Source organism: Nematolebias whitei, chromosome 15, assembly GCF_014905685.2.
Source record: "Nematolebias whitei isolate Nwh7 chromosome 15, NemWhi1, whole genome shotgun sequence".
Lineage (NCBI taxonomy): Eukaryota > Metazoa > Chordata > Actinopteri > Cyprinodontiformes > Rivulidae > Nematolebias > Nematolebias whitei.
The window spans coordinates 40089676-40108823 of record NC_056512.1 but is presented as its reverse complement, the minus strand read 5'-3'; the positions used below and the strand labels follow the sequence as shown (position 1 = coordinate 40108823).

General features: G+C 38.5%; 1 protein-coding gene across 1 annotated transcript in view; it reads right to left on the bottom strand.

Annotated features, from left to right (window-relative positions):
- The window catches only part of grin2ca (glutamate receptor, ionotropic, N-methyl D-aspartate 2Ca), a 47303-nt gene that overhangs the window by 19647 nt on the left and 8508 nt on the right, over positions 1–19148 (bottom strand). The window contains exons 2-4 of the mRNA XM_037688681.1: positions 13078–13679; positions 7470–7584; positions 1224–1435 (exon numbers count right to left, since the gene is read on the bottom strand). Of these exons, the coding sequence (XP_037544609.1) occupies positions 1224–1435; positions 7470–7584; positions 13078–13679 (929 nt within the window). The remainder of the gene's footprint in view (positions 1–1223; positions 1436–7469; positions 7585–13077; positions 13680–19148) is intronic.

Here is a 19148-nt window from a genome sequence, read left to right as displayed (position 1 = left end):
AATTAACCTGCATACGACAAAGAATAAATTAACCTGCATACGACAAACAAAGAATAAATTAATCTACATACGGCAAATAAACAATAAATTAAACTTAACTATTGTTATAGGGATTATGTGATATGTTGAGTATTTGCATGAATGCTGAATCAGCATTATATTTTCATACATTAATTGTTTTCCTTTATATTTTTTGGAATCTATTCTGCCTACGTTGCTTTTTTTCATCATTCATATATCAAAATATTTGTATGATTTAGGAGATAGATGCTGTGACCACTGGTTTTTGTAAGTTTTATACTTTTCAAAGCAACAACTTACAAAGATTTTCCTTTTAGAAAACAATATTTCAATTTCCTTCTTAAACATTGCTCCCTTTGAAATCTACTTGCTCTGTTTTTGTCCTCTAATGCTATTTGTGATTAGCCTTTTAGCTTTTAGCTAGTGATGTACTTCATTTAGCTTTTAGCTAGTATTCTGTTACTTTTGGCCAGTGTTCGGCTTTGTTTAGCTTTCACAACTCAGTTTCAGCCTTTTCAGCAAAATTAATTGTAACTAGCGTTTTAGTGTTCAGAGATTTTTTTTGTATAAACATGTTTTCCTCATTTTGAACAAAGTTATTTGTTTTGCTTTAAATCAACATCTTTAAATACCATATTTGCCATTTTTTTGCATTTAGTCTTCTTCCATGTGGATCTAATGCTCAACAATTCAAATAAACATTTAAATAAATCTGTCTGCAAAGCATTTAAACATGACTATTGAAGTTTTCATTTATAAGGAATAAGTTCAGTAAACTATTGTGCATACAGCTTTTTGTGATTTTTTTTATATTACCATGAAATAAACAAGCAGAAAATAATCTGTAGGGGGGCAGAGAACTTGGTGCAAATACATTATCCTCTGCTAAATGTAACATTTAAAACATGGAAACAGGAAGTGCACTGGTGGACATTACTGTTGGTAAACTCCTACAGTGATCTGGTGTTGGGGTACCATGAGTGAGACATGGAGTTCATCTTAAAGCTACCAGGCTATGGATGGTTCATTGTAAACTACATCTAATCAACACTGTTCAACCAACTGGTCAGATGTGAACTTAAACACAAAACATAAATCAGCAAAGTTCTTAAGTTCCAGCATCTGGCCCCGCAGCTAACAGACGATATAAATTTAACACGTAAATTTGGAATTTAGGAATATTTTTGCTCCACTGAACTTACGTCTCGGTCTTGTTGGACTGTCGTCGGCAGGGCACGGTGTTGCTAACACAGGTCCCTGTCACGGGGTCAACTGCCTCTACGATGACGAAAGGTCGCTCCTCCAGGGTGGCCACCGTCAGGTGTCTGTAATCCGACACCGGCTGCAGGTAGGAACCGAACCGTGGCCAGACGGGGTATCTCATCTGCAGGATCCCCATCTCATAGGTCCCCACCTGAAGAGGAAGGAGAGGATGGTGTCATTACAGCAACTTCACAGAGAAAGCACCTTTTTTTTTTTTTTTTTACTGAAAAGGTTTGATAAATAAATGCATTACTAAAAATAGGCCTCGTTCATGTACAATGAAGCTATTCAAGGCATAAAACAGATTGCTGTTAGTCTAAACACTTACCTCATTTATTTAGTTGCGCAATGTTATGTCTTTTTAGATTTGAATTAGGCCTGTCGCAATAAACAATAAATCAATTAATCGCATGATGAATGAAAAATATCGATCTCATTTTCATTTATCGGCTTTATCGTTTCTTCGTGTTTCTTTCTACTGAAGGCACTGGATGACAAAAGGCTCAACTCCGGTGCTCTTCACTGACTCCTCCCTCTCTCTTTTCTCTTTAAAATCTGTTTTAACCGTCCAAAATCACATTTTTGGATCGTTAAAAGCAGCTAAGCTGAGAAGCTAAGCTACGAGCTAAGCTAACAGGCCGGCCTCGGGGGGGAAAAAAAACCTCTGTCTTGTCAAAGCTCCAAAATTCACGGTTGAAACTTGCGCGTTCATGTAAAAAGTTGTTTTTTCTCTGCAAAAAGAAGCTGAGAACTTGTTTACTGATTTTTTTTTTATTTATTTTTATTAAAAGCTTTGCATGACAAATGCTATGCTAAAGAGCTCAAACCGCACTGAGCGTCTGCCATTTTGAGAACCGAAAAATAGGAAGGAGAGACGGCCCATGTCACGTCAAGGGGCCTCCCTCCCATTTTTCTAAAAGAGACACGTTGCTCGCTCCCTCACTATCCATCCTTTGATTCAAACAGTGTTTTACTGCTATCCAGTGGTCAAAAATAGTACTACACACAAAAATTAACCAACATTTCTTCTTCAGTTTGACAATGACTAATTATTGTCAAATTTCAACCAATATTATCGTTTATCGCAATAATTTCTGAGACAATTAATCGTCCTGCAAAATTTATTGCGACAGGCCAAATCTGAATGTCTAACTCCAAAATAGTGAGGAGTTTTAGTTTGCAAAGAGTTCAAAGGAAACCAGTGTTTCCTCCAGATTACTGGCCTTGGCAGGGCACTGGGTGCTGCGTTACTAATGCTAGGTCAAAGCCACTTATCCTGTGGCTGCAATCTCAGCTCTTTGTCTGGAAGTAGCTATTCTTTGGTTGGGGGTACTCCTTTACGCTTCACTCAGTTGAATTACACATCTGAATGTAATGAAAGCAATTCCACCCTTTCTATATTGCCAATGCTTTGTGGAAACGAGCGTTCATGTGCGAGCTGAATACACGATCACAGTTTTAAGTGAAGCATTTTGAGCTTTGTTGTTTGTTGGCAACCTGTTCTGCATCGCAGTTCAAATGACTCCTCTGCTTTAAATCAGATGCAGAACAGGAGGAATGAAGGTCGCAGAGAAATCATTGAGCTTCAGTGACCACACACTCCAACACATCCTGGTGATTTGCCAGGAAACAGACAACTAATTTATCTTACATTTACGAGTTTAATAAACACAGACAAGATACACAGGTGGTTTTTGTTTGCTGCAGATGCTGGTTTTTGCAAATGATGAATTTTGCACCTTTCTGTGAAAATATCAGATGTTTGTCCTGTGAGAAGAATGGATTCTTAAGCTTACTGATGAAGGCGTTTTGATTCATTAATATGATGGTCACTGAGTGCACTTCATCTCTGGAGATTCATGCCAGCCTGATAACAAGTAACCGTCCATTCGTTGGCTTTTACTTATTTCTAGTCTACTTGAAACATGTCCAGGAGGGGAAATTTAATTCCAAACTCTGGATCTGCCCCAAGTCCTTTCCCAGTGGGATGTGGCCTGATGTTCTCATCACATGCCCAAACTACCTGAGCAGACTTTTTTTTAACGTGAGCATCAACAGCTCTACTCTGAGCTGAACTCGACCATCATTTGTAGCAAGTCAGTTTCTGCTGCCTGTGTGCTTGTACATGTAGAATCTTATCATTTCAGTCATGAATCAAACTTCATGACCACAAGTGAGGGTTTGTTTAGGAGACAAACCAATAAATTAAGAGCTTTGTCTTTTGGCTCAGCTTCTTCTTCACTACAACAGGTCGGAGCAACACCTTCAATACTGAGGGCGAATCTTTGATCCGATGACCAGTCTCTGCTTCATCCTGCCATCACTCATCATTCATTCATCCATCAGATGGATGGGAAGTGATGTGTAATGTAACAAAAATACATGTTTAGCATACCAGCATGAGCGTGAAATACCAAAACAGTTGTTAACCTTTGTACCCGTTTATGTGCCATTGCTATTTATACTCGAAGCACGTTTTCTTCTCCATGAATAAACAAATCACTCATCTCACTGAACTGAAGGACAGTCAAGACATCATGGAGGGTGAAAGTTGGCATCAGCTGAGCAGGATGTGCTGCATTCACTGTCCTAATGACACAAAGTGCTGCTCAACGTTGAAACAACTCCATATTATTACCTGGTCAACATGTATGTGCACAAAAACCACACTGAGCACTGATTTGATCAACAAAGGATGATCAGAAACTAAATATGGTGTCTCTCTTAGCTTAAGCTGGTTTTATTAATCTTATTAATAATCATTATTAATAATAACAAGTCTCTCTAGTTCACTTTACTTTGTTTTGTGAAAGGAACAGGTCTAGCCAAAATGCTTGTTTTTATTCCCATGTAGTCTTCACAGCTCACGCAGGAAGGGGAGCAAACTTATTTCATCGCTGCAGACTAACCAGCTTGTCAAAACCAAATGAAACCGAGGGAACAAACGAGCGCGGGGAGAAGTGTAAACGTCTTCGTTCTCTCTTATCGACCTCTCCTGCTGTTTAACTGGAGCTCCTGTTCAGTTTCATGAAGTCGGTCTGAACATCTGATCACTGTGAATTATATCGAGGTGGGAAACACTTTGCCTGTGAATGCTTGGACTGTTAAAACAGAAGAGCTGCTTCAGATGTTTACCAAGTACAGTCAGGGAAAAATGACAAAACAGGAAGCACCAGAACATCATAGAGTTGGAGGCTGAACGTACTTTAAAGGATTGTGCATCGACTCGTGTAAAACATCTCCTTGATTTTGTCAACATTGGGCATAAGTTTGAGACGGAACAAATCTGACTGAATGATGTCAAATGCAGACTGAAGAAGATAGGAGACGTTGGCAACTGTGTTAGCTCGACAATAAACAACTGTATAGTCGGCGAAGAGATGCAAGGAGGCGTCAGGAATGCGTTGACCTACATTACTTACATAAATTGTAAAAAGCTTATCTGAAAAGAAAGCTGTAGCCATGATGCTTAAAGTCATGCGATGTTAGGGAATATTGCATTCATAGTAGTCCACAACATGCACTCTCAACTACTACCACATCAATATCTGCAAACTTACTTAAGTTATAGTCATTTTTGTGTTTTCTAAGGTCATTTGGCTCCAAACGTAAAACATTTGTGGATGTAAATTTAATGAATATTTTCTGAAAGTTTCAGTAAAATCCATCATGAGATATTTTGATAACAGAAACACAAACGCACATTTTTCTTCCTGCTGAATTAAAAAAACATGTTCTGGTAAAACTAATAATAATCATTCCTGGGGTTTGTGTGCATTACAGGCTTACAACACAAGAGTGGAGCATTTTCCAAATAGAGAAAACATAATTATCGGGAGCACTTCTCATTCTTTTTATGCGCTGCTTCTTTCTTTTGTCACGTTCCTCCTTCATCTTCAAAGTGACTCTGGGTTCTCAGAGAGCGGCTGAAGGATTTATCTTGGAATGTTTCCATTTATACAACTCCTTGGTAAAAGCATTGCAGTGATGCGGGTTTAATAAGAAAAAAAGTAATAGTTCTGTGTGTATTTAGTGTCAGGCGGGGGCTGGTTATACACAAGTGATGCATGAACAAAAGTGACCGGCAGCCTTGTAACATATACGGTGAGAGAAGCTGGCAAAAAGGCAATTCAAAAGTGGAATTGATTTTCAGCTTGCAGAGAAAATGGGCCCAAGGCAACAGAAAGTTAAACACAGAGAATGGATTGGCTTACACAACTTGGATGAAATTTAGTGAAATGAGAACAACATTGTTCTCCGAAGGAGTGGGATTTCTTTCTATTTGAAAAGGTTTGTGTAAAGGTCAGAATGATGGAAATGAGGAGAGCTGGAATCAGCGAATGGATGGATTCAGTTTTACCTCCACTTTGAACCCCTTCCTTCTGCAGTGTTTTATAGATAAAAAAAAAAAAAAAAGTAATATAGATATAGACCAAAACCTTGTGCTAATTTAACATACCTTGTATTGTTTAAATGTGTAAACTTTACTAAAGGGACTATTGGTGTACTTATGCAGATATGAACAATTGTAAGCCGAGTTTACAGTAAAAAAAAATAATTGCCGCCTTACACGTCACACCGCCGTATAAGTCGCATCAGTCCAAATATATGTAATAAAGTGGGAAAAAAAACATAAATACTTCACTTCGCTATATAAGTCGCATCTATTAGGCGTCACCGCTGACACGTCGCATTTGTTACGCGTCACTGCTGACGACCCGGAAACATGGGCCGGTGTTGTGCCAAAAATCGATGGGCTGCCATCGACGGCGGCTGCAGGAGCGTGCATGGGTGGACTTTAACAAGATTTTAACAAGATTAACACTTAAAACTAATTATTTGTTTACTCTAAATTATAGCGAAGGTGTGTCTCAGTTGAACTTTTCCTTAATAAATGCACTTTGACGTTTGCTCCAGGATTTCCGGAGCAAGACGAAGGTGGCTTCGTATGGCAAGCCAAGTGGCTCATTAATAGCCACTTTCCCCTATTAATGAGACACTTGGCTTGCCTTATTAGTCGAGGGCCCTCTAGTGGCTGAAAATGGTAGTGTTCAATATTTTCTGTCAGAAAGAATGAAATCGTCAGATCTCAGCCAAAAATTGGTTTGTAAATATAGGAAAAAAACAAACGCATACATGTGTCGCTTATCGGTATAAGTCACAGGCTAATTTATGCAAAAAAAACCAAAACTGCGATATATACAACAAAAATTACGGTAGTTATTGAAATTTAATAATGGCATGTTGTGAAACATGGAAAAAGTACCCGGACCATTTATGGCATGCGCACTCTGGAGCTGAACATGATTTGAAACAACTCCTTCTGCATTGAAACCCATTGGAAATACTTCAGCTTCTAGGAGGATAAAGGGGCAAATGGCAGTAACTAAAGTCACAATATATACACGTTGCATAGAAGTTTCCCCCAGAGGAGAAATGCAGACAGTGGATGTGGATGATGATGATGGATGTGCATCCTCATGAAGTCGCAGAAAACCAGGGCTCATTTTGCACTTTTGAACCATGATAGAACATGACGATCATATGTTGAAGAGAAACAAACACAGCTGCCTCCACACATTACAGCAGGACCACAGACAAAGTGTTGTAAATCAGGACGGAAGCTGGAACATCTGGTTCCAATTAACTCCGCAAAATGTTTCTCTTTACTTTTCTGATGCACTCATTTGACTTTAAGATCTTTGGTTGTTGCGGTACCAATCACTCTTTTGAATATTTTTGTGTTCAAGTTGTAACTTTTAATCAACCATTCAATTTGTGCACACAGAACAACGTACAACTCATCAAAAAAAGAAAGAAAGAAAAGAAATAACAGTTATGGTAAATGCTGTAATGTATGAAATAATCAAACATAAGCTGTGAACTTCCTGTGGCCGTTCCCTTGACAGTTCTCTTCAGGTTCCTTTGGTTACACTGATGGAGGAAGTTCACACTCGGGTGTTCTTCACCACATGGGGTGAAATCATTGTTTCAGTCTTAAAACAAGTTGATGAGAAGTTTACTGGGCTGTGTTTTCATTATATGTTCAGCGTGAAATGAGGAAGTATTTTAGTTCATTGCCAGTTGTTTCATTACATCTGCTGAGTGCGTCCGATCACTAAAACACATCAAAAAAGTCATTTTGTATAGAAAATACAGCAGGAAATGAGACGTGTGTTGCTCACCTTGTCCCACTGTCTCTCTCTGTCCAGAGTGATGACGATCATGGCTGGATTCACCAGGTAGCCATTACTGTTGAAGGAGAAGTCGTTGTGCTCCCAGGTTATATTCAGCATGTGTCTGGGGAGGGAAAAGAGACCGAGCTGATGTGGATGAAACGTCAAAATCACAAGTTTCCAGCAGTCTGGATTCTGTTTCTGGTCAATAATGGATTTCTTCTTGGATGACACCCTTAACGAGAAGAAATAAAAATAAATATCCTTAAACAAAAAAATCTGTTAAATCCTTTGTTTTTGCATTTATCTCTTAATGCAGGATAGATTTTATTTTGGAACAGTTAATCTTTTAATATTAGTATGAGATTTTAAACTGATTTAAAACGATTGAATGCAAAGTATTTGAGTATTTTTGTTTAAATTATACATTTATCTGTGTAATCAAAATGAAACATAATGGACATTTTTGCTGAACTGTAACGGTTCAATGCTTTTTATGGCCCAGGCAGCCGCCTCGACCGTGGATGCACCCAGCCCACTCAGACCCGATGTCTCCACCTCCTCAAATTTAAAGCAGTTTAAAATTCCCTTTTTTTAATCTCCAGTAGGATATTTATAAGTATAGGCAGACCTAAATACACCAGCTAATTAATGGTTTTCTTTCTGCCTGCAGTGATGTGTCAGGTCACTGAGTGGAGCTCAATAACAGTCACGTGTCAGGGACCAAATCAGTAACTTAGACAACATAAAGACCCGTCCACACGACTTCAAATGTTGTCAACAACAGAGATTTTCTCCTGTTCTTGCACTTCTTATCCCCACACAATGTTTTTGGTGAGAAAAACAGAGATTGTTAAAAGTGCATTATGAAATAGAGATTTGTAAAAACTCAGTGTAAAGATACCAAACAGCAATTTTTTTTTGAACAGCAATGACGGGGCCGCCTGTTTTGTGCATGATTACTATGACTTTGAGCATGCATCGGGAGATTATGACTTTGTGCGCCAAAACCAAAAACAGTGGCGCCGTTGTCAGTTTCTCTAAGATTTCTGCAACTGGAGCAGGTATTTCTGTTTACTGGTTAACTTCCTCAGCTGTCTCAGACTTTAAGGGTCAGTCCTATTCCTTGTTTCAGCTCCTTTCATAGATCAGATCTCGTAGAAGAGCACTTCTAAAGCGCAAATTTTGTTTTTAGCTTTTGTTTTGGGCCATTATCTCGTTACAAGACTCGTGATCTTTAATTGAGACCAGACTTTTTGACAAATGGGAGCAGGTTTTGCTTCAGATGCTTCATATTTCATTGTACCCAGACCACACTCGATCCAACCTGTGTCCGGTGCAGCCTACAACCCAAGAACAAAAGAGAATCTTCTTGTGTTTGACAGCAGATATAACGCTGTTTCTTAGAAACCTTCAGTTTTAAAAAAGAGCTGATGTAACTTACCTAAACAGCAGCAAATGCAGTTAGCCAATTGGTGTTTGCCCTCTAGAAACGTCTATTCTCCAGAAACGCCCACTTTTGGTCTGCAGAGACCCCCTTTTGTTTGCTCAAAATCATAGCAAAGGTGTGTCTCAGTTGAACTTTTCATTAATAAATGCACTTTGATGGTCAAATCATCTGCATTTCAAAAGCCGATACATGGAAGCATGAACGCGCAGAGGGTGACTTGCTGTGCATTTCTTCGATGGTCAAATTAGCTACATTTCGCCAGGGCGGCGCAGCGAAATGAAGCTGACTTGACGGTTACTCCAGGCAGATGAAGGTGGCAGGGTATGGCAAGCTGATTGTGTCATTAATAGCCACTTTCACCTAGTACATGATACAACGGCATGCCATACTACTCGAGTGCCATCTAGCGGCTGAAAATGGTAGTGTTCAATATTTTCAGTCAGAATGAATGAAAATGGTCATATCTCAGCCAAAAATTGGTTTATAAATATGGAAAAAATCCATAAATATGTCGTTTCAGCGTACAAGTTGCAGGGCATGTATGTTATGGAAAAAACTGTGACTTATAGGTCGAAAAATATGGTATATAGTAGGAATGCACCATAAATGTGGTACACGGTAGAAACGATAAAAATTTAGCCTACGATAAAGATCTGTCTTCTACCGGCTAACCGCTGTAATGCTGTGTCTGATATAAAATCAGAGTTGTCAGATTTAATCGTTACTTTTTTAGTTGAAAATTGTGCATAAGTGGTAAGTAATTTTTTCGAGAGCTACGTAGCGAAGCTACAAGCTAACTACAGCTGGCTTGCCGTAGTGTTGCCGTATTCAGACGCATGCGCAATACGCTGTGTTCCGTCAAATTATTATTTTTGTCTAAAGTTAAAGTAAGCATTGGTCAGTTTTAGAGAAACCTGCTCTCTGATCTGTGAAACGAACGCTGTGTTGTGTGACTTAATGCGAGGCCCTGTGGTCAAAGCCACAGACTCATTTTGTGTCAGCTCTCCATTAAAGCAGGAGGCGCCCACTAGAGGGTTGGAGGGTGAAGTGTTTCAGTGTAAAATGCTGCTCTGTTGCTGTTCATTTAAGTAAGACTGGAAACTGTTAAGAGTTAACATATTCTTTAGTTTAAAACATATGGCTAAAACTACATTTGATATATTTTGCACTGTTTTGAACTACAAGAAAGAAGCTTAATACTTGATTTGTTTATTATTTAAAAACTCTCTGGACCTGGTAGTGGAATTTTCTTAATTCAGAATATATGATGGCAAAAGGACACCCTATGCTTTTTATCATTCCTATTGAAAGTTTTATACCAAAAACATATCGTGATATATATCGTTATCGCCACCCTTCACAATACATATCGTGATATGAATTTTATGCCATATTGCACATTCCTAGTATATAGATATTGAGCTATAATTTGGTGTTGCAGTAGCTGAGTGTCATCCTCAATGTATACTCTGAGCACTGTCACTTCTTGCAAAAATTGAAATTTCTGCATGAAATTTCATAAAACATTATTTTTCACCAACATGGTCATAATTGAGTTTTCATCATAGGATGATCTGTTTTAAACCTTTGCAGGTAGTACAGTGGGCAATATGCAGGTTTTTAAGGAATGCTGGGCTTTTAAATATCTTTAGGGGTTGTCTCTAATTTAAGAGTCCTCTGAAACTAACCAGCGTGTGTGTGTGTGTGTGTGTGTGTGTGTGTGTGTGTGTGTGTGTGTTTGTTTGTGTGTGGTGGTGGGGGGTGAGGGGGGTCACTTTACTCCCTTTCATACATTGGAGCTAAACTGTAAGAACCACTGTTCTGTCTGACTGTAAGAAAAAATATACAATCTGCCACCTGTGATTCCATGATTTCATCAGATCCTCTGTTGCGTTAGACGTGTGCCGCTGTGCTCTCACCTCAGCAGAGGTGATGAAAACCTGCTGGGAGGAGGATGGTCCTCAGCCTGGTCTGTGTGAAAAGCCTGTTTAATCTGGTCACCTGCTATAATCGTATTACCAGGTGAGCTGACTCATTATCTAAAGCCTGTTTGAAGAGAGTCTCTATTCAAGCGAGCATAAATCCAACAGTAAAGGAGGCCGTTGATGTTTGATCTGACTGCAGACAGAAGAGATCAGGCGATAAAGCTAATTGAAAGTGCTTTGTTCTGTCTGGCTGACCTTCAAATTACTTGTGTTGCTCCGCATGTGCCCGCTGGCTCGAGCATGTCTAAATGGAAGAATTTGTACGGTATCAAAGCTTGAGATTATGTTCACAATTTTTGCTTTTTATGAAAAGGAGACGTAGTATCCCTGAAGGCTGCTGACTCTGAAGTGAAAACTACTTTTGACATCAGAGGGAGAGAAAGTGTTTCATAACTAAAGTTAGGGTTTTAATGATGCGCTGTGGATGGCCTGTCGTGACCATCGACTTATGCAAACAATAACACCCCCAGTCCGAAGCTACTGCAAGAACAGTTGGTTTTTTTTGTCTTTGCTTATTGCCTTTCTAATTAAAACATTCTTCTTCCAAATAGTGTTTACTTCACTCTGCATCACATAGATGGCATCAGATTGCTGTTTTATGGGCATGGTTTGATGGAAAATCACTTATCAGTCGGCACTCACACGCCACTCCTCCCAACTAAATTACCTCTCAAACTCCAAGAGATGTAAGAGCGTTTAGGTGCTGAGGAGATGTAGGGAGACACGACTGCGGAGTAGAGGACGCTATAAATCGTGCGTCACAGGAACAACCACATATTTTTTGCCAGGTCTTATAGATGTTTGGCTCCAATTACAGTACAGTTGTTGATCAAATATGGGAGAATCCACAATATGACAACACATTGTCAGACAGGGAGATTTTTCCCCTGATATATATATATATATATATATATATATATATATATATATATATATATATATATATAACCAGAAAGCATTTTATCTGAAAGGTGTTAAAGTAAAATACTGAAGGACATTAAACATCTGTCCAGATGACCTGACTGGACTTTGTTGGATTTTCTACTTGGATTTTTGAGCATGAACTTTGAAGACATTAGATACTGTTTACAATAAACATTGTTTGGTGGCAATACATAATACAGCTCAGTACTCCCAGGGTACATAACACGTACATACTCTCTATCTGGTACATATTTGTTGCTTACGTACCAAGTAAAAAGTGGTGCACCAAAAAAGCAAGTACCAGGTATGTACCCCATAATTACATCACTTCTTAATACAGGTAGGTACCAAGTATGTACCCTGTATCTGGCACTTAAAATATACATGTATTGTACATTTTGGCATGGACCTAGTACTTACATGGACCTAGTACTTGCATGGTACCTGAAAAATAATGATCTGGAAAGGAGTCGAATCAGGCTGGACAAATTTGGTCCAAGTCAACCTTAAGCAATGTTTGATTGTAGTACTATTAAAGCTCAGTACTTTCCAGGGTTGGTAGGTACCAAGTGAGTACCATGACTGTAGCATGTCAGGATGTGTTAAGTACTGGGTTCAGCCAAGTCACCTTAGAAACCAGTCATGCAGCATGTTGTACTGAGTACATATGTGATATTTACATCTAACCTAATAAATGTGTGGATGATGGCATCTAGAATTAGTTATTGCAGAATAGGGCAAGTCAAATTTTATTTTTACAACAATGAACATTATTTGACAGAAGCATATATTACTGCCCGGTTATTACACTGTAAGTACTAGGTACATACACCTGGTAAGTACCATGCACTAACCTTTAAACTAACCAAACTGTTTTAAAAAGTATACAAATATAAATTGGAAGAAAAAAAGAAGTATTAAAAAATGTAGATATGATATATGAACAATTACATAATTAAAAAGTTGTTTTTATGAATCTCATCATTTTGCATGCCAAAGGTTAAAACAAAGATTTGGGATCTACTCTTGACTCCATGACTCTTGGCTACTACCAGAAGAAAGTTTGAGCTGCTTATGTGTGAAATCACTGAGTTATAGACATTATTGTGTTTAAGGTCAGTTGGTTATGGCAGACGGTTTCATTCAAATTTATTTAGAGGTTCGTGAAACATTTTGTTGACAAACAGCGATACAAGCCTTGTGATAATAATAAAACTATTAAATACTCAAACAAGAGATTGACCAAAGTGTAGTTTACCTGAACAGGGTGTCATTAGCTGCTGGTAATTTGACGGGGTTATGACAGTCACTGTGACCCTCAGGGATAAAGCCTCTTTGTTTCCGAAAGCCTTGGACGCCTTTCACCACAATGGCCACTCCATCCCGCACCCTCTTCCTCAGACTCATCCTCCAGCGGTCCGTAATGATGCTGATGAGCCCCACAGGGAAGCTGCCAGGTGGGGGGATGTCTGGGTTTCCCACAGCCATGCTGGGGATAATCCAAATGTAGCCTGGCCCCACGAGTCCGGCTTCAGCTGCCATAGTAAACAGGTACTGGGCCTCTTCGTGGGAGCAGTAGACCAGCAGCACCTGAGTGTCAATCTGTTGCAGCAGCCTCCGTGCTCGTATGTCGTTCAAGCTGTCGGCGGACATGTCGAAGGACAAAACATCCTGGAGATCCCACATGAAGTAGCTGGTGTCAGTGAAGGACTTGATGTAATCCACATACGTTTCATAACCTGGATAGAGGCTGGTTATGACCACAAAACTGTCCCAGTTGTACTCCTCCATCACCTTAAACATGCCGTTGATCTGCTGCTCGATGGAGGATCCCAGTTGGAGGAAGTTGGAGCCCTCACCCTGCAGGAAGAGGAGCACCAACATCATCATTATCCAGATAACCGAGCTTTGTCTTTACTTAACCTGCAGCACACTGATTAACACGCAACGTAAAGGTTTTATTTCAATATTTTCACTCTGGCCAACGAGATCATTTATTCTCCAACAAATCATCCAGTGTGAGGTGAGTCACCCAACCAGCAGAGCCTGTAGTGCAGCTTTGACAAGACCTAAGTGGTTCTGTTTTATTTTGCTTCTCCAGGAGCTGCAAACCCATTCATCACTTAAAGCCACACGTCTTATTTTTGCCTTGAAACATCGGCCGTCATCCATACTTGCAAATTCCATGGGATAACACTATCACCGAGGCCAGCACTCGTTCTTCGTTTCATCCGTCTTTCTAGAAATTGCTCTGACCTTGAGAGACAAATGACTATAGTTGTTCTGTTAAGTCTATTATCAAAAGAAATCTGGTGAAAGAAAAAGATTAAAGCACATGTTCAGGTGCCTTACATTGTTCCTGAATATCGTCAGTAGCAACTATCTGGTGAAGGAGTGTTTCATGTGTTTAAAATTCAGCCCAAATAATAAAACAGCTGCTGCGACATTAAAGATCAGAGCGTGACTGATGCTTTTTAAATTAAAGCAATGACTAACACTGCACCTGCTTATTATTAAATTATTCTAATTTACTGTTTATGTCATTTACAATGCTGCCTGTAACAATAAAATAATGGCTTTAGAATAAAAAAAAAAAAACTAACGTGCACACCGTTACTTTTGAATTACACTTTGTAGACGGAGTACACGTGTAATCAGAGTTCAGGATTTTTTTTTTTTACCTGAAAACGTACGATTGCTTATCTTAGTTATTGTAGTTGTTACTTAAACTAGAAGCAAAGTAGCTGATAAAACTTAATAAATAAAAACAAGTAAAAAAAATTCATGCAATTTTTCTTTGTATTATTTATTATGGTCATAAATGTGGTCATCACTTTACTACTATTTAATGTTCTAAGTTTTAGGAATTGAGCCAGTTCTTTTAAAGAGTTTTAATTATCTTGTTGAAGATGTTTTGGAAATAATAGTCTAGGATTAATCCTTTTGTTTTACATTCGTTCTTTTCTTATAGTTGGTACAGTGGAGACTAGGGGTTGAATAGACTAGTCCACTAGTCGATCTCGCAAGTTTTTAAATTTCACGTGAACTAGTTGTGTCACGTGTCATGTGATCACTGCCGGGCCGCTCGCTACATAATGGATTCTTCTAAGCAGATAGAAGGCGAGGAGCAGGCCAAGTATTCCCAAACAGGTAGAAATTCATAAACAGTGTAAAAATATTTCACTAAAGGTGACTCTTACGGTTCAACCACCCGTGGTAGATTCCACCACCGCCCGCCCCGTTGTTTTTATTTTTATTTTATTTAATCCACTAAATAAAATAAAAGTAAAAACAGGGGGGCGCACTGAATCCACCACCACCAGTAGAGAATCCACCACCGTGCACGGTGGTGGATAGTTTTTATTTTTTTTAAAACATGGGCGCACCACCGCCTGTGGACAATCTGCCACCGCCGCTGTGGTTTATTTTATTTAGTAGATTAAATAAAATAAAACTTAACTTTTGCAGCTTAATAATAGTTTAGATTTTCCTGTGACTTATTTGCAGTTTGACATGTTAGGAGCATAAATATATGCTCACGATGCTTTGTTGTTCTTTTTTTTTTGTAAATAATAAATTATATTTTTTGTGAATAGCGTCTTGAGTTCCTATGACGTCACATCAACTTGTCCACGTCGACTTTTATCATGTTGAAGTCGACTTTTAAAAATAAGTAGTCATTCAACCCCTAGTGGGGACATGACTTTATTAAAAGGTATCAGAACATGGACTCAAATGTTGTTTTTGGCAGATTCTTCCACCTGCATGCATTGATCAAGTTTTTTAGACTCAGACACATTAAAAATCAGAAAAATACCCTATTTTTTATGTTTTTACAGCATGTTTTTTTTTTTTTTTTTTATACAACTTGAAGTTTAAACTTATCTGTGTGTTTTTGCAGTAGAAATGAGTTTAGACTGGTTTCAGTGGCTGGTGGCCCCCTCCTGACCTTTCTCCCCCCTCTGGAGAGAAACCACAGCGCTCCGAGCCCTCAGAGCTCAGAAAATGGAGAGGTCAAGTATCCCGAGACAACTCCCAGTCCTGTGATCTTACTCATTTCGTCTCCCGGTTGTCCTTCAGAAAATAAAAAAAATCCAGCGGTCTTTTGATGTATGAGCATCTTAGCGTTTCAGACGTCGCGGTTAAACCCACAGACTTTATGCTTCTGACAGAACCATCGTATCACACTCTTTTTCTTTTTTCTCTCATCACTTACCAAGCTGTGCAATATCTGCGAATTTCATGCATGGTACATTTTCTTTATTAAGAAATAATTTATCCAAATGTACAACCACTCTGAATGCAAAGTGGAATATTACGTCTGCTTTCTGGAGTCCGTTCTTATTCATTCTTTGATTCATTACATCAAAAGCTAAAGCTCATATATTTTCTTAAAAGTTCCTGGTCTTTCATGTCACTGGTTAAAATCTGAATATATTTTATATTCAGTTATCAGCATCTTTTCTAGGAATTGGTTCTGCTCGGTTTGAGAACCTGCAGTGGACTAAGATGGATTAGACTGCTCCAGAGGCTGGTCGGCAGCATACATTCACACCGGCTGTAGATATTTTGTGCAGGTTGGTCACGGAGGAGCTCCTGAAAATCTTATAAAATCTACTCATTTATCCTTCGGCCTTGCTGTCCCACAGCAAATCTGTTGGTGCTGTTGCCTCAGCCTTGTAGGTGTGATAGTCTGGACCTGCATCTGCAGGACGATCAGGTGATTCGCCGACAGTGCGAGGTGTCTAAATATCTACGGAAAAATACAAAAAGGTGAAAAGACATCCTGAAAACTAGAAACCGAGAGACTCGATTAGCAGAGAGCAGACTGACGGCACGGTCCAAATGAGCCCGAGGCATAACCACAGGTTCTGCTACGGCTCAAAGCCTCAAGTCACAACTGTCTCTCCAGGGTGCGGAGCGTGTAGAGCACTGCTCAACACAAAGGCTTGTAGAGAATTACAGGAAGCTAGAAGTCATTTATACACAGATGTCAGTTTTATTCTGAACCTGTAATGAATGTTTGGCAGCAAACGTAAGTAGGCTGAAATTAAACAGACGGTTTTGTGTTTAAAGTCAAAGTGTTTTGTATGTAACATTAAAGTTTAGTCATTCTGATACCTGAATGAAGGCAGAGGTAAGAGACACTTGTTTTCTGACAGTTCACCAATAATCCTTGTTGTCCCCCATCGTGGAGCGAAAAGGGGGGAATTGCTCGTCTGTCCATGCATGTTGTGAGCACGATAACTTGAAAAATCAGTGAGGTACGAATTTTCATATTGGTGTTTGGCTGCATCTAAGCATAAGAAAGGTTCCTTTCAAAAATTAGGTTGCCACCATTCAAAGTCCAAGATGGCCACCACCCAGTGGTGTAGTCTACATTTTTGTAGTGGTATACTGCACTTACAAACCAAAGTACACTGGTTAGTACAATGTAATCGTCAATTTATTTTGATTTTTAAGCACATTGTACATTTCAAAATTTCTCTTGATGCTTATATTTGAATAAATAAACGACAAACTTTGTACAACAGTTGGCTTTGTATTAAAAACATGTAGAATTTATAAAACCGTAACAAAGCAAAACATGTTCTAGTATTAAGTAGTAAGTACAGACGTATTAATTATACAAAAAACATGTTGAACCAACTCAATGTGTCTATAAAATGTTCCAAATGTGTTGACGATGACACATGTCCAATAATATGTCACATGTCATTGGGTATCTAAAAAAGTTAAGTCAGGTCCTCTGGACGGGTTCAAAAAACAAAAACATGTAGAAACGTTTCGTCTTTCATCCGAAGGACTTCTTCAGCCTGACTGAAGACAGAAGAAGTCTTTCAGATGAAAGACGAAATGTTTCTACAATTTTTTATTTTTTGAACTCGTCCAGAGGACCTGACTTAACTTTTTTTTTATATTTTTCTACCTGGATTATTGGGCACTTTTAAGTAGGTGTACTGAAATTCACAAACTTTTCTAGTGGGTATACTCCGTATACCTGTGTATCGCATAGACTACACCACTGCCACCACAATATAAATATGCAAACCAGCCTCCCCAAGCATTTAAGGAAACTCTGCTTTCCAGTTTTTATACTGCTTAAAAATATAGTTTGCTCAAATGTTTGGGGTGACTGAATATTTATCTATGTATATATATCTGTGGTGGCCGGACATCCCCTGGCTCCGCCATTGAGCCTGGTCATGGATAAAATTACTCCCCCCACTTGCCAGGACTTCTGTGCTGCATCGGACAAGCAATAAATAAATAAATAAAATACTGTAACTCCAGTCCACCTGAATATCTTGCACCAAAAACATTCATGTGTACTTGCATAATGAAAAACACATTTAGAAACAAAATCTTTCATAAAAAAAAACAAATAATTATATATATATTGTTATTTAATAACAATAACAGGGTTTTAAATTCTACTCTGAAACGTGTCTTTAATTGCTGTTTGTAAATTAGTTTATTCACTGACATTCAATACGTTTTTTAAAATAATTGAAACAGAAAACCATAAACCGGATTATGTAATTATCAGGTAAAGCTTTGTTTAGCTCAGTTCAGAAAACCTTCACAGATTAAAAAAGTGATTTAATATGATGAAAACAAATTCTAAAACCTTCGTGAAAGAATGCATGGTGCCCGCTGCCCTTCAGCTTTTAAAATCTTGCACAATCTTTTAGCCCTCAACTTATGGGTTGGGGATGACTCTCAGCTGTTACCACATAAACATTTAGCTTATTATCTGTAAAACTGACAGACATTTTAGTTTTTCCTAAGATTGATTATTTGTTGTGACTATCTTGAATTGGGTTGACTATAAACCAAAGATTACTTAGTGAGTGTTTCATCAAAATCTGCTCACTAGGTTGAGATATTATGCTAACAGACTAATGCACGTGCACACACATTTCTACAAACAGTTGCTGGATCACTCACCTTTTATTTTTTTAATTATTAATGTAAAAAATGAAATAAAATCCCTGCTATTTGATCCTTTGTTCAACAAAGAAAGAACAACAAAAATAATCTGAAGTTCTAAAGATTAGTGGCAGCATAAAAAGCTTGACAGATACACTGTCTGTTAACAAACGCAGCAGAAACTGTTTGACCTCTTAGTTGAATCCAGATGTTGCTGCGTGATGTTCAGAGATGAGCAGAACTCTTCTGTAACGTTTTAAATTTAAACAGTGACGGAATAATGGACAGCGTACACGGTCACTATTGTTTGTTTTACTCAAAATGTCTGAAATTGAAGCTGTGAATTCACATGTAAGTGTTAACGATCACCTAATCACATGATTCAGTTGGAGCCCC